Source organism: Hakea prostrata, chromosome 5 (genome assembly GCF_041222555.1).
Source record: "Hakea prostrata isolate BN-2017 chromosome 5, UWA_Hpros_2, whole genome shotgun sequence".
Lineage (NCBI taxonomy): Eukaryota > Viridiplantae > Streptophyta > Magnoliopsida > Proteales > Proteaceae > Hakea > Hakea prostrata.
In genome coordinates this window covers 11,370,409-11,385,560 of record NC_142604.1, presented here as the reverse complement: position 1 = coordinate 11,385,560, position 15,152 = coordinate 11,370,409, and the positions used below count along the sequence as shown (strand labels likewise).

The 15,152-nt window shown below is 36.8% G+C and overlaps 2 protein-coding genes across 2 annotated transcripts; both read left to right on the top strand.

Moving 5' to 3' along the window:
- The first annotated feature begins 1,417 nt into the window (after positions 1-1,417).
- On the top strand, positions 1,418-1,946 carry LOC149015110 (uncharacterized). Its single transcript, XM_089157510.1, has one exon. It carries the CDS (start codon positions 1,464-1,466, stop codon positions 1,854-1,856), a length of 393 nt encoding a protein of 130 aa, XP_089013636.1. The 5' UTR covers positions 1,418-1,463; the 3' UTR covers positions 1,857-1,946.
- Positions 1,947-6,315: 4,369 nt separating this feature from the next.
- LOC149015109 (uncharacterized) lies at positions 6,316-14,857 on the top strand. Its single transcript, XM_089155817.1, has 5 exons — positions 6,316-6,778; positions 6,877-7,008; positions 7,138-7,263; positions 7,369-7,439; positions 14,015-14,857. The coding sequence occupies exons 1-5, from the start codon at positions 6,578-6,580 to the stop codon at positions 14,352-14,354; spliced, it is 870 nt and encodes a 289-aa protein (XP_089011943.1). The 5' UTR covers positions 6,316-6,577; the 3' UTR covers positions 14,355-14,857.
- The last annotated feature ends 295 nt before the right edge of the window (positions 14,858-15,152 follow it).

Genomic DNA, 15,152 nt, shown 5'->3' with positions numbered 1-15,152 from the left:
GAACATCCATTAGTAAAAGATGTTAAACAAAACCAAAAAGTTTATGCTTTTAAGAAATTAAAGTTAAGTGCTGATATAATCAAGTTAAATTTTTTAAAAATGTAAGAATATTGTTGAATGAAAAACCCTGTGCTCAACTTGTCTTCATCTTCTTCTACCGATTGCATGCAGTCAATCACTCCTCTTCTTCTGTTATCACACCTCCATGATTTCTATTTTTGTCTTTATCTTGTTGAGTTTTCCACTAATTTTACACCCTTATCCACACCAATCACTCATGCAAGTTTATGTCCCTACCCTCTAGTAGACCTATAAATGGATTGGATTAGGCTTGGAGACACCAATATCTGAATCCGATGGAGCAGAACTGGATAACTCCGAATCCGCCTCCAAATTCGCATTCGTTTAAGATCCGTATCCGAAAATTTCACGGAAAATATCCGATCCGTCCGCTAAGCCGGATCGATTCGGTGTATCGGATGGTAATCCGTATTTTTCGGAGGGTTTTTTCTTAAAATGTGATAATCGTGGTTTTTTAAAATGTAAAAGGGTTTATATATTTTTTTGTTGTCCGTTTTGTTGTGTTCTTTTTTGGTGGGCCCAGCCTTCCGTGCGTCCGGACTTTATCGGATATCCGATCCGATAAACTATCCGATTATTGATTGGTGATTATCATTTTTTTTATACTTTATATTTTTTTTATTTTTTTCGATTTCCAATTTCCAATTATCTGATTACCGGTTTCCGTATCCAATTATAAACCCTATTTCTAGAGAAAAGTATTTAATACTTTACTCTACCCGGATAATTTCCGATTATCGATTAATGGTTTCCCCCATTATCATCCATTTTCAGAGAAAAAAAAATGTTGAATACTTTACTCTATCCGGATAAATTTATATCGGGATATTATCCAATCCGATAAGCAATTATCCAAATTCGGTTGCTTAGGGAACGGATAAATACGGATATTTTCATGGTAAGAAAAAATCTATGATACGGACACCCCGAAGACAAATGCTAAATCGTAGGCGAATTTCGAGCTATCCATTTACAGTTCTACCCTCAAGGCCTTAACGTCCCTCTGTTCACTTGATCTAATTTTCTCATTTTGGTCCATTACCCGACCCGAAATCAATGGCCAATGGGCCATATTGAAGAAGACAATTGTAGCCGTTCATCAATCCACCGCGCAACATCCGGATCCTGGACACGCGGTACCCACTACCCACGCCTGTAAGGAACCGCTACCGCTACGGACAACGACAAATCACGCCTGTAAGGATATTCTTGTCTTTTCCTCATAACGTTTCATTTTCCCTCGCTTTCGTATCTTCTACCTCTAGAATACCTTCTTACGTCTTTATAAATACCTGCAGACGATTAAGCGAAAATTTGGTGTTCTAATTAACAAAAACGAACAGATCAGAGGCAGAGAGTGAGAAAATGAGAGATTAGGGTTCATGGGTTATGGAAGGAGAAGTCAAATCTCCTCTGTTTTGGAGGTTTTCACGCTAAATCCATTGCCATATAGGGTTCTGCTAATATTAGGGTTAGTTTCTGTCTTCTTGGGCATCTCTTGGTACTCTTCCTACGAATCTGTTATGGAGACAACACAGACGAAGATGAGTTTGATTCTCATGTTTACACCTTTACTTCTGTTGATCGTTGTCCGTTGGCTTTCATCCATGGAGAGCCCAGATGGGTTTCTCTTCTCAAATCAACGGAGAACGACCACCTACCACCACCAGTCCCCGGCGGAGGGCAGCTCGCCTTGGGGTGTCGCCGCCTTGATTGTGGTTTTGCTTATCATGATCTCTTACCAGTCTACCTTCCATGATAGTTGGTTCATCTGAAGAATTTTTGAACGTCGATCATCTCCTCTTCGTTTATTACTTTTTAAGAGCCCTTATTTGAAACTTTAATGTAAATGATGATCGAAGTCATGTATTTGATTAAAAACTATTTAATGGTGATTGCATTATTTGATTATCTATGGTTTGATGAATCTTGTGTTGCAGAGGCTTGTAAGCCTCAGCCACCTTTGTAATAAACTCGATAAGAATTGTTAGGTGAAGAGCAATAAGCGCATTGGATACAATAATTGAGCTTATGGTCCATCTCTCATTTAAAGCTTTATGTTTTCTCAAATATATACCACAAATAGTGCTATCAAACATAAGATTGAATATTTGAATACAACGCCCTATTAATATCTTGGAGGTCATCCTCTAATTTACTTCAAATCTTCTGCTTTGACTTTCGATCGCCGACATTAGACTTTGGGTTCTCTATGGACATAGATAAAAAATTTTCAATTTACATGGTTAGATTAATGACAAGTGTTCAATTTAAAAATAAAAACAAAAAAAATATTTCAATACTACATTTTGAAATATCCTTAAAAATAATATCACCCCCTAAGTTATCCAATTTATCAACTAGATCCCCTATAAGATTAGAAAAATATCAAAGACACTCATTGTCATTATGAAATCACAGCTAAATGTTGATGTAATTAACTTAAATATTTTAAAAAGACAACAATAACCTAGAATGAAAAACTCATGCTCGGCTCGTTTTTTATTCTCCTTCTACGGTTTGTAATTACTTCATTTCCCAATCATAAATACTCACAAAGATTGGGACACATGCATCATGAATAGTATTTTTAAACTTAAGATGTGGGGATAATATTGAAAATTGATAAGTAGAATCTAATTGAGATTAACAGTACTAGTAATAAGGGTCTATCTAATAAACTGAATAACTCAAAGGGTGGCTGAAATTTTTTCAAAACAAAATCCTTTATTAGTGAAGGAGAGTGAAAATCTGAATTGCTGCATTTTGAAAATTTTCTTAAAAGAATATGATTTTGTTTTTAGATTGGACACATATTATGAATCTAACTATATGGATTGAAAATTTTCTTCTCCCTATTGGTGAAAAACCTAAATAAATACAATGAATTAATCTTCACGGATGTACACGAATGAATGTTAAACACTGAGATGATTTCTCTCATGTAAAATCCACCATTATTGATTCTATTTTGACGTGAATATATACATGTACATGTACATGAAAGTACCCCTACCCCTACATGGGCTCCTACCAATGAATATTAATTAGTAAGATAAATATTCTTAAACTCATGTTAGGATGTGTGCCAGTGCAAATCTTAATGTGAACTCACAAGCATATACTAAGGATCTCAAGCCGCGAAAAATTCTTCTCTTTTTTATTATTTATTATTATTATTAAACCACCCACTTATTCTTTTTTTTTTTATTTTTATTATTTTATTATTTTTTTAAGATATGAGGTTCATCCGAATTAGGTTATGTGTATATCGACTACATCCTTAGGAGAGTTTTTATATAATTAATATAAGTAGGGCTTCGCCCTGGACCCAAGGGAATTTGAACTCTAACCTTTTACTTTTGTGAAATTATTTTTGTAATGTTTTGTACTGTCATAATATAATTTCAGTATGATAGGAAAATAATATCTCCAATGATATGTATATGATATTTCAAAGAATGAGCACAAATCCAAATGAATTGAAGGAGGTCAACTAGTTTATTAGCTTGGGAAGAGATTATGGACAATGATTTAAAATATCAATATCAAATATCATATCAGTCAGATGATTTTAAGAGACATATAGTCTTATATCGAATATTTTATCATATCAACCAATGTATTTTAGTGTAATTCAATAAAGAAATGTATTGACATATATGGTGTCGTTTGTATCAAATTTGGATCCGTATCGGCTATTACCGTATCATATCATGGGATATTTTAAACCTGGAAATAGTTAATTAAATTAATGGGAATAATTTCTATTCTCATTTCGTGATAATAGATAATTGAAAACAAAGGATCTGGAGTACTGTTTGAAAATCAAAGAACCATGCAAGGGCCATTGAGCAAGGCTAAAAAGCTTCCCCCTACCTAGTGTCGGCACAAAAATAAGGGAAGTAGTCGTAGTGTTCTTGGGTCCCCCGTTACGCAAATGTTTGAACTTTCTAGTTCGACCTATGCAAGCATTATTCCTGTGAACTACCAACATAGAAAATCTTGTGTTGGCGCTTAAAAAAATTTACTACTAGTTAGTGCAAATAATACAAAAAATAAAATCAAATTACCTATTTATACATTTTCATGAGGCTAGTGTATAGCTTTATAGATGAAAATGAGGAAGATACTTGTATATACATTTGCCCTTGGCTTCAACAAAATTAATTTAAACTTTTGACCTTATACTATAAAGTATTAGTCTTTCCATACTGAACCAACCCGATAATTTTAATTTATTTTTATTTCTAGTTCAATTATAAGTTCCACTTAATTAATAGGAAAATATTTACCTAAAAAATATTATTAGCAAGAGGAAGCCTTGCAACATATAAGTTAACATACAAACCATTCACGTCTCGTGATGTAAAGTGGTGGTTAAGATTCAATCTCAACTACCAATTTTAGTTTTTTTTTTTGGGTTACATTTTAGTGGTGTAGTTCAAAAATAAAAGAATAAAACAAAACCAAAACGGGTGGTCGAGATTGACCACCATAATTAATCTAGACCACATGCAGCTCAATGTTGTGCATTAACATTGAAGCTCAATCCCAATATTATAGCCCAAATTACATGCTACTTACTTTCAAAAGAGTTTTTTTATAGGGTATTTATTATTATGGTGAAATTAGTGACCATTCACTATTATATTATAAATTACATACTACTCACTTGAAAAATTACAAATTACCCAAATTAAGTTTTGTTGTTAAATGCTTTATAAAATTATTTAAATGTCTTTGTCCTTATTTAAGTCTTAAAAATTTGAAATTTTTATTACTCAAATGCTTTTGAACAGTAAATTATCCAAATACCAAAGGTAGGTGAATTTATTCTCCCTCTAAGTAGTCGAAAATCATCAACCATCTCTAAAATAAATTACATATCCCCTACATAAATAATTATAAGTTAAATTCTGTTATTAAATAGATAGTAAAATTAAGTAAATGTCCTTTGCTGTCTATTTAATTACCTAAATGCTCACATGCTGGTTTAAGAGGTTTTTAAAAACAGAAATGCTCTCCTGTGAGATCAATTTTGAGCTACTTTCTTGTTTGAGCTCCGAACCAGCCCTGATCGGATCTCTCTACCTGATCATGGTTGAACCCATCTCCAACCAAAGTCCATACCCGACCAAGATTAGACCTGATTCGATGCTATTTCATCGTCATCAAATACATTCCTAGTTCCTACGTAGATATAGGATTTAGAATGCCACAGATTAGTTGGTCGTTCTTTTTTCTTTTCTTGGACTGCACAGGGGCACACTGTTGGAATTTTATTTATTTTTTGCTGTTTGATTCCATAGGGGATTTTGATGATTTTTTTTTAATATTCTTGGTCAGTAAAAAGATGAAGTGAGCAAGATTTGAAAAATTCTTTTATGTTACTGGTGTCGGTGGTGGCAACATCACCGATACAATAATATACCATGATATGTTGGGCAGCATTGAAAAAGTGTAGATGAAAATTCGACACCTAGTTTCGAGGGGCATTTTAGATCATTTTAGTATAAATTTGATTGTGTAACTTAACTTGAGACCAATAAATACACTAAGAACATTATTCTGACCCAAAACATCACATAAACTAATGTTCTTAATCGACACATGCCCGGCAGTATATAGACGAAACTAGAAATCCGAAAAACTCATGGATTTGCATCAAATCCTGCTTGATTGATATAAAACAATGTAATAGTTAGCGATAATAAAACAAGATGTACTCATAATTTCATAAACATCGAATATCGGAACAAAACATGGTTAAAATGCAAGAAACATAAGAGATAAACAACTTATTGGTGACATTGGTGACATATTGGCGATATATCATTAACTTATGGTATAAATTGTTTCAGTTAGTGGTTTCGTGTCACTTTTGGTCAACATGATGATATTTGACCTCTACCGTCGGCACATTAAACATTGGAATTAAGTGACGGTTATCCAAGTGTGAAAACATGCAAATATATACCATTCGATCAACTAAGAAAAGAGAATTTTTTGTTTTTTTTAATCTGCCCAACCATATCCAAAGATTTTTTAAAAATTTTTTTGGGGTGAAAGTGAAACCCCATCCAAAGACCTAGACGCTCAAAATTTTAAAATGTCGTGAGTTATCTAATATCTTCTACCCTCGAGCCGGACTCGGCGGACCACTCGTCCGAGTTAAAGAAATGAGGCGACTCAGAGGATAAGACTTAACGGTAACGTCTCAGCCGAGCGACGATCCTTGCCAGAGAGAAGAAAAAAAGTGACGATCTTGAGTCTTGAACTCTTAACAAAGAAGTGAACCCGGTAGTATGGTTTCATTGTTTTTGGCGATTCGTCGATTTCAGAGTCGAGGCGGAGAAACCTCGCCTGGGGTTTCATAAACCCTTATCACTGTCTCCTTCTCGTTGCTGTCCAACCTCCCCTTCCTTCAACTGAAATTTGGGCTTGAGAGACTTCTACAAATTTTTATTTAGCTGTTTCATACTTCCCGCTCAGAATGCCTGTCCAAGGGGACAAACCTTTGAAGAAAGAGGAGGCTGAAGATGAAGAAGACAACAGAAGTCTTAGTACTTATCGGAAGAAATCTGTTAATGGCAGTGCGGAATCTCGGCCTAAAGTTGCCAAAGTGAAGAAAGAAGAACCCAGTGAAGATGGCGATGTCTCTGATGTTAAGAGAAGTTCGAAGAAGGTCTTGAAGGTTTGTCTTTCAAAATTTCCTTCTGGGTTACGTTCTAGTGGTTGAATAATGGGTTAGTTTACTTTTTTTTCTTTTGTAACCTTTGTGGGTTTGTGCAGAAGGAAGAGGAGGATGAGGATTGGGAGGATGAAAAGCCTTTGAGTTCTTCTGTTGCAGAGAAGAAAAAGAAATCAATGAACGGCAGCGTAAGTCAAGGCAAAGTAAAGAAAGAAGAGCCTAAAGTTGATAAGGTTTTTTCCCCCTTTCGAAAGTTTCCTGTTGATTCTCATTTTCATTAAGTTAAAGTTTGATTCTTATGTGGTTTGGTGTGCTTCCCCCCCCCCCCCCCCCCATGATTTCTCTTGGTCTTGATTGAGAAGAAAAAGAAGAAGAAAAAGATGGAAGAGGATAAGAGGAAGGCCGCAGCAGCAGCTGAACAGAAAAATAAGAAGAAGGAGAGGAAGGTGTTTGATTTGCCTGGTCAGAAGCGCGAACCTCCTGAGGAAGTATAATGCTTTAATCTTTCGGTTTTCTGCTATATAACTAACTATTGACATACCTTCGTTTGTTGTGGAGTTTTATTAATGTCTTTGTTGCATTTGGATCCACAGAGAGACCCTTTAAGAATATTCTACGAAAGTCTGTATCAACAACTTCCCAGGAGTGAAATGGCAGCTTTCTGGTGAGACAGTTTTGTTCCTTCGTGTTTTCTATATGATAAATTGTAGCATACTATCCAAATCGAGTCATGGGTGGGTTCCTTGTTCGTACCTGACATGCTTTTCAGGCAGAACTACCAGCCAGGGCATGCTTTATACCCTCCCTTTAAATCATGTCAATGTTTGGATTTTGCCTAAAGTCTAGTTTCAAGCTTCAGAGTTATAGCCTTGACGTTTCAAACTCTGAAGGAACCTCCATTTAGTTAGGAATTTCTAAACCTAATGCGATGAATCAAAATACTGCGCACCTTATCGGCCTCATTTCTATCAGCATGCACCGATGGGTAATGGTATCCTTCTAAATGCGCCTCTTTACACTTAGCACTTCCTGTCTAGCCTGATGTTTTTCTTGTCTAACGTTGCTGAATTATTTGATTATCTATGTAAGTTTAGGATATGGAGTCGAGTTCATAAGTTATTGGTTGACTTGCTGTATTACAACGTTGTGAGTCCCTGGCTTTGGATTATAGGATTAGTCAACATGTTAGTTAGGCATGTTTGTGCTTTATGGTCCTAGATGGATTGTGGTCAGTGGGGAAGAGTGTTAGAATCTTATGTTTGCCCCACTGCTGCTTTTAGGAAATAACTAAGGTTTGTCAATATTAAGCTTTGAGGTGTTTATGTTAGAATTCTGGACATGGGTTTCATTTAGAAAGTATTTTCCCGTTCTGTATCACGAAAGAGTCGAAAGAAACAAAGTTTCATGCCTTAACTTGCTTTTTAAATTCCTGGAGTCTCTTTTGTGGGTCTCTAGAATTGAGGGATTCTCATACCTTTTCTAGGCCATCTAATAGAGGATATCTATGAACTTCGGTTCGTGTTTGTTATTGTATTGTTGGAATATCCTAGCTATTTACACTTTTTTTTAATATGCTGTATACATGTGATTGTTGTTTTTGTTGTTGGTATAAGTTATTGTAGCCTTAGTTAGCAGCTTGAGCTTCTTGAGTGAGCAGTTTTAGCATTGCAACAAAGTGAGGAAGTTGGGTGTGTGATGCTTGGAATGTGCTAGGGGTTTGTGTTGTGCTTCTTGGTGCCACATGACAATGCTAGATGCACAACCCCTTGTATGTGTGTGGGCCTGGGGGTGGTGGTGTGTTTTGATGTACATTGTTGTAGCTTTTACTAGACAGCTCAAAATTTTGGGAGAAGAGGCTGTAGTTCTTACAATTTCACGAGCTAAGTTCAATTGGTGTGCAGACTTGTGCTACAACCTCTTTGGATTCTTCGCCTTCTTGGTCTACACTTTCTTTATGGCCGAGGATCAAATTCTTCTTGTGAATGTCAATTAAATTTGTTCTGTTTTGGTGGCCGTAATGCATTTTCTGTTACTGAACCCTATTAATGCACTTTTTCAAATCTTCACCTCTATGGTTTAGAATCTAAAGATCCTTGTGAAGTGAGTGGCTTTCTTTAATTATGGTGTTAATAGGACTTTTATATGGTCCCAGATGAGCCCCACATGAAGCTTTATTAGCTTCTATTTGGTTAAGCTTTCAAATCTACCTCTTGCGTTGACAACTTGACACTTTATTGATGGCAAAGGGGGCTCTTTCTATGTTCTCCACTTGGGAAAATTGGAGCCCACCAGCATAGGCATTGGAAGTAGTTCAACTGGTTGCTACTCTGCAGTCTACACCGTCATGTGAATCAAATGATTGTTTAGCGTTGCCTTAGCTTGGTGAATCCTTCCTGCATATCCTTGTGCTTTGTCTCAGTTCACGAAGTCTTTCCCATTCAACACTTTCTGCGACTGATTCATTCCCTTCTCTTGCCTTTGAGTGGCATCCTCCTGCTGGAAAAACTTGAGCTGAGTTGATCTCCCTTTTCATTCTTAAGCTTGTGGGCCAGAGTGACACTCTTGGGTTGATGCTTGAGAGTGTATATGCTCTCAAATTCATGGTATGTTACTAAGTCATGGAACACCATAGTGGTTTCTTTTCTTTTTCAGTTGAGTATGCTTAGGATTCTTTTTAGGCTAGCTGACCGGAGTGGTGTTCCCAGTCATATCTTGGTTCTGTTTCTTGAGTCTTATTATTCCTGTAAGAACCATAACATCTCTACCATCTGGTTGTTGAAATTTGGTTGTGTTTTTTGGTTCTCTGGTGACTTGGACCTCCCCACTGTTATGATTCAGTAGGTTTTTCCAATGATGTTTCTAGGGTTATATATGGTGATTTCTGAACATGTATCCCTTTTTCTTCTATCGGATAAGGTCAGTTATGCCTGTTTATCTATTTTTTTATTTCCTGTGCATCTTTAGAACTCTTTTTGTCCTGTTAGTTGCTATTCTGTTATCTTCTTTAGTGTACTGTTCTGTTATCTGGTTTGAAGTTATAACATGATAGTCTGCTTCTGAATTTTATCTGCGGTTGTCAAGGCATCATCCAGGACCACTTTGGCTTCCAGGGACCTTGACAACTAGAGTTGCCTAGGCAGGTTGATGCAGATCCAGCACCAGATTGGAGCTCATGTAGAAGCCCAGGTGAAGCCCCCAGGCTTGCTGCCGCATTTCAAGTCATTAGCGACTTTATGTGCTTAGTTTTCCACTTTATATGCTTAATTTTTCAGTCCATCACTTATTTTAGGCAGTGAATTTATTGTAATTCGTTTCAATTAGCAGCAGAAATGTCCTTTTAGTCCATTAGTAATTTCGGTTAGGCAGTGGATATATAGTAATTCCTTTTGATTGTTACATCGGGCAGAAATGTCCTTTTAGTATCTTCAGTCTTTTATTAATTATGTCAGTTCTTACTTCAGCCTCCTTGATTTAAGAGGCCTAGTCAGTGTTTAAGTTGTTCCAGTCCTGTCCTAGTTATAACTTAGAAGTCCCACGTCCAATAGGCATTTAAGTCATTGTTTCAGTCGTTATTTTACTCTAGTCCAATGAGAAATCAAATGTAAAACTGCATAGAAGCCCCCATTGTTTGAGAAGAGTACAATGATTGAATATTTGTCATTTGCTTCAGCTGCCGTGTTTCCTCTGTGAGAATTATCTGACCAGGAATAGATTTGACTATTTCTTTGGCGAGTAAGATCCAAAGGCCTGGGATCCTTGGACTTTTAAGGTTCTTGGTATCAAGGTGCAAACTTTTGGCGAATTTCGGTGGTTTACCACCTGCCAAAACTAGCGAACCGGCGAAATTTGCTGAGGTCTGGTCAGATTTTGACCCCCCTTTCGAGGGGTATTTTAGGTCATTTTGGGCCCAAATTTGGTGTCTAGCCTAATTTGATGCCAGTAAACACATTGAGACTTGACACTTGGCAAATTTGAATTATTTCCTATAAATTTGTCCATGCAAATTCTCCTTACTAGACACATATGACACATTACCTTTTGAGGCCTAAATCATTGGGACATAATTGGAAAGATTGTTTGTTGACCTTGAAGATTCCACTACAAAATTCCTTCGTAATTTGAATTGTTTCCATAAATTCTTCCATGCATATTCTCTTCCCTAACCACATTTGACATGTTGTCTTTTGAGGCTTAGATCATTGGGATATAATTGGTAAGATTGCCCATTGATCTTGAAGATTCCGCTACAAAATGTCTTCCTAATTTGAATTATTTCCAGAAATGATTCCATGTAGATTTCTCCTCCCTAACCACATTTGGCACATTGCCTTCTGAGGTCTAAATCATTGAGATAGAATTGGAAATATTTTTCGTTGAGAATTTGCCGAAGTTCAAGAAATCGAGATATCAGCAATATTTAGCTGATATATTGCAAATATCATTTCAGCCCTGTTTTTATTTTGATACCTACCGAACCGGCAAAATATTGCCATGTTTCAGCGCAATATTTCTTTCCATGCTTGGTATGTAATATCCAAGTTCGTGCCACGGTTGAGAGGTCAACCTTTGATTATCATTCCATTTCTTGCACAATTCAAGAGAAAGTCACCCCATGCGCCTTTTTTATTTTTCATTTTTCCCGTTTCAACGCATAATCAATAACCCTGAAAATCCATAGTCAACCACCCAAATCAAACCTCCTTTCATAGACATATCCCCATGCCTAAGTTACACTTGATCCAAACTCTAGTCAATTCTCACTTGCCTAGCACTAAATACCAGCCACTTCTTGAATTTTCTACTCCCTAAAGTCAATACTGTAGATTTAGCCTAATTTACCATTAGTACATCTCCAAACTTGGAGGATTATATCTGTACATCATTACCTAGATTCCCTCTTAAGTTTCAGCCCACTTTTACACCTATAGGCCTTAGATCCTTAATTCAACGATTTCATTCCATATCACCCATGTCAATTCTTTTATTGAAGAATCTTACTGTTCTAATTTTGGTGTTGTTCCATATTTGAAACCCCATCCTATCCCATAACCTCAACCTGTTTGAAACCTAACCAAGGCATCCAGAGCCCTATTTGACTTATTACCTTATTTCCTGATGCCTTTTAATAGAGCTAGACATCGAAACCACTTGCATTATTTTGTTTTTGATTTGTACATGGAAAATGTGTATCTCCTTGCATGATTCACTGAGGAACTTCTGAATGCACTACTCCTACAAAACTATTATGGCTGTTGCATAGATGAGGGCAATTGCATTACTGCTCCTACCACTGTTACTACTGTTGGATAGATCAGGTCTCCTCTAGATACATCACTTGTCAGATTTCATAAATCATCTCAGTCATGTCTTACATCATCAGTTGGATTCTTCCTGATGTAGCATCAATTGAGTGAAGGCCAGTTCTTGCAAGATCTTTAAAAGAACCAACCTGTATGGAATGGATAGGTTGGGTTTTTGGGGAAAAAGGGTTAAATTAGGATTCTTTGGTTAAAAGTCTAATGTTCCAGAAACATTCTCAAGTAATGGTCTGTGGAGAGGGATAAATTATACAAGCTAGTACTTCTCATTTTACATGAATGAATGATTTTGCGAGTAAATCCCATTTGTTTCATCAACTGATGGACAATTGGTCTTTTGGATCAGAAGACTGAATTCTATTGTTGAAGTCTTGGCTTAAAAATATGTTTTGGCCTGTAGGATGCCAGAGCTGTATACATCAAACCATACAGGGCAGATCAGATAATATGATCACTTGGGTAGAATCCATCAGCTAGAGTTGGATATATGTTGCAATTTTTGCTGGAACAAAGTGGAATTATGTCTTTGTAGTGATGGTTCGAGCCTTGGGAGACTCTGGGTTTCAACTACTATCCAGTTAACTAATGGCATTAAAGTCCGGCTTTCTGTTGTTTGTCATGCCCAGTTGTGCTGCTTTTCCATTGTTCTTCATTAGCAATGCAACAATTGTCCTCCGATATCTTCTCAGCATTAAGGAAGTGTTGAGGTGGCAAAGAGGTCGTTTTTGAGGTTTCCTTCAAGAGCATTATGGTGTCTCCAACTTTCCACATGGATTATTCAAGAATCGAGGTCTATTTGCTTTATAAAAAGAAGAGATCAATGAACTTCCATGGAATGGTTTCACAGGACTCAGCCAATTGTCTCGATTGTAGGATTGTGTTGTTCATAGTGCGGTGAATTCTATAGATGAATCTGTGCACCTAAGTCAACTTCATTTTTTACATTTTGGTAGGCGGTGAGCCAAGTCTCGTTTGACTGACTCTCGAAGGTTACAATTGGAGAATTCTCCACTTCCGCAAACACAAAGGTAGTTTTAATGTGTATTTTTACAACTTCCCAAGTTCTATTGGAAGTTTTGAGGTGTTAAAGAGGTTGCTGTATTTGAGGTTTTCCTTCAAGTATCACATTAGTTTCTCCATTTTCCTTTGGGTTGTGTGTGAATTTTCCAGATATATCTGTTCATTCTTTTAAGTCATATTTTGGGGCTTGTAGGTTTTTGAGCCAAATCTCTCTACTGATTTGGTGGTATAAAGCATAATTCTCAACTTCTGCAAATATACATGTGACATTTGTTTTGTATTTTGCAACTTGTCCATGGTCTATATATTCTCCGGATGAAATGCCTCCCAGAAACCATATCTTTCAAGAATCTCTCTCTGCCTAAATTTTTTTTCATGCTTTTTCTGCGTACTTGCAAATGTGTGGTGCTTGCTTCGAGGAATCTTATCATCAAGTCCATGGTGCAGCTTACGGTCCAAGTAGATTTGTAGTCCAGGGACAATATTTTCTATTGCTGTTGCATGGACTTGATGGACTAAGTAGTGGTTTTACATAGCATGATGATGCCTGCAAAAATTGATCTTGACATATTGACCAATGACATTCATGAGTCTTTCCTCCTTTGTTGCCTTTGGAACCCGTAGAATGGTTTTCTTACCTGTTGGGATATGACTTGAGAGTTTGAACTGGAAAATGTGGGTGGACCTGTTACTTACATTGTTTGACCCCACAATCTGGTGACACAACCAGATAGGTCAAATCTAGTCAGTTGATCACTCTTAGTAATGTTCTTTTTGAGCCTCAGCAGATCAAATCTCTTCAAGTTCAAACTCAATTTTGGTATTTCATTGGGTTAAATTCAGTTGCACTTATTGGTTATCGACCAATGTCAGTCTAAAACATGTGATGATTTGATGACAGGATGATGGAGAGTGGGCTTCTACCTCAGCAGGAGGCAAAGAAAGTTTATGAGAAGAAACTAAAGAGGAACCAGGAGCAGAAGCTGAGGTCTCCAGTGAAAGCAACTGCCCCAGCAAAGAAAACTGTGACTACTGTCACAGTTAAAAAGGCAAATGCCTCAACATCTCCAGCCTCATCAGCAAAGAAGAAGTTAGTGGTGGAGTCGAAAATGGTGACCACAACCGGGTCAAAGAAGTCCAACAAGCGCAAGAATAGGGACGATGAGAGTGATGCCTCGAGAGATGACTCAGATGATGACTTTGTCTTGACCAAGAGTAAAAAGAAGCCCAGAGCCGCATGAAGGGTGGAAACACATAAATATTAGGATGCAGAGGTAACCTTACTCCCATATTAAGATACTCAGTTCCTTGTTACTGTGTTTCTACTATTTGGTGTGGGTCCGTGTGCTGTGCTGTGCTATTGGTCTGCAAATCACATTCCAGTGGAAAATTTGTGCCATCTTCATTGACTCTTGTGGGTGAATATTCAATAGTGATGTTCATTAGTTTCCTCAAGGAAAATAGTGATTTAGACTGATTTCCCAGATTATTTATTTCTTGTTGTGTTCAGTGGGTGTATCTGTAGCTCCATTTAACATTGGCTCTCATCTTGACTAAAAGAGATTTGAGAACCCCAATTTGATTAATCAAATATATTAGATATTGTATTAGCAAACTACAGTATCTAAGTGTAGATCATTCATTGTTGAATCCCATTAAATGGATGTGAGAAATTAATATATTATGATTGTTATTATTTGGCTCAAGACAAAGAGAAATGGAAACCCTTGTAGCATTTGAATCTGTTCATTACCCAGCAGAGTTCCAAATACAATTAAAAGAGGTATCTCTCTTTGATCTCTCAGCAGTAGTCAATAGTCAACAGTCAGCACTTGGCATTTTCCCTGGGTCAGGGTGTGTAAAGTCAGTGAGTGGGGAAATGCGTTGAGGGGCCCAAAGAAGGTTCTTGTTTTATTTTCTTGTCAAATGTTGACAGCTTTGCTTAAACATTACAATTGCATATGTGGGTCATATAAGAGAATACAGTTATTCTAGAGTTGTACATGGGAAGGCCTTTTCATACCCCAAAAAAAATAAAA

Excerpts from the sequence above, each read along its gene's own strand:
- LOC149015110 (XM_089157510.1), top strand. The coding sequence starts at position 1,464 with ATGGGTTATGGAAGGAGAAGTCAAATCTCCTCTGTTTTGGAGGTTTTC.
- LOC149015109 (XM_089155817.1), top strand. The coding sequence starts at position 6,578 with ATGCCTGTCCAAGGGGACAAACCTTTGAAGAAAGAGGAGGCTGAAGAT. Across the intron at positions 7,009-7,137 it reads AAGAGCCTAAAGTTGATAAG|AAAAAGAAGAAGAAAAAGAT; the intron begins GTTTTTTCCCCC and ends TTGATTGAGAAG. Across the intron at positions 7,440-14,014 it reads AGTGAAATGGCAGCTTTCTG|GATGATGGAGAGTGGGCTTC; the intron begins GTGAGACAGTTT and ends ATTTGATGACAG.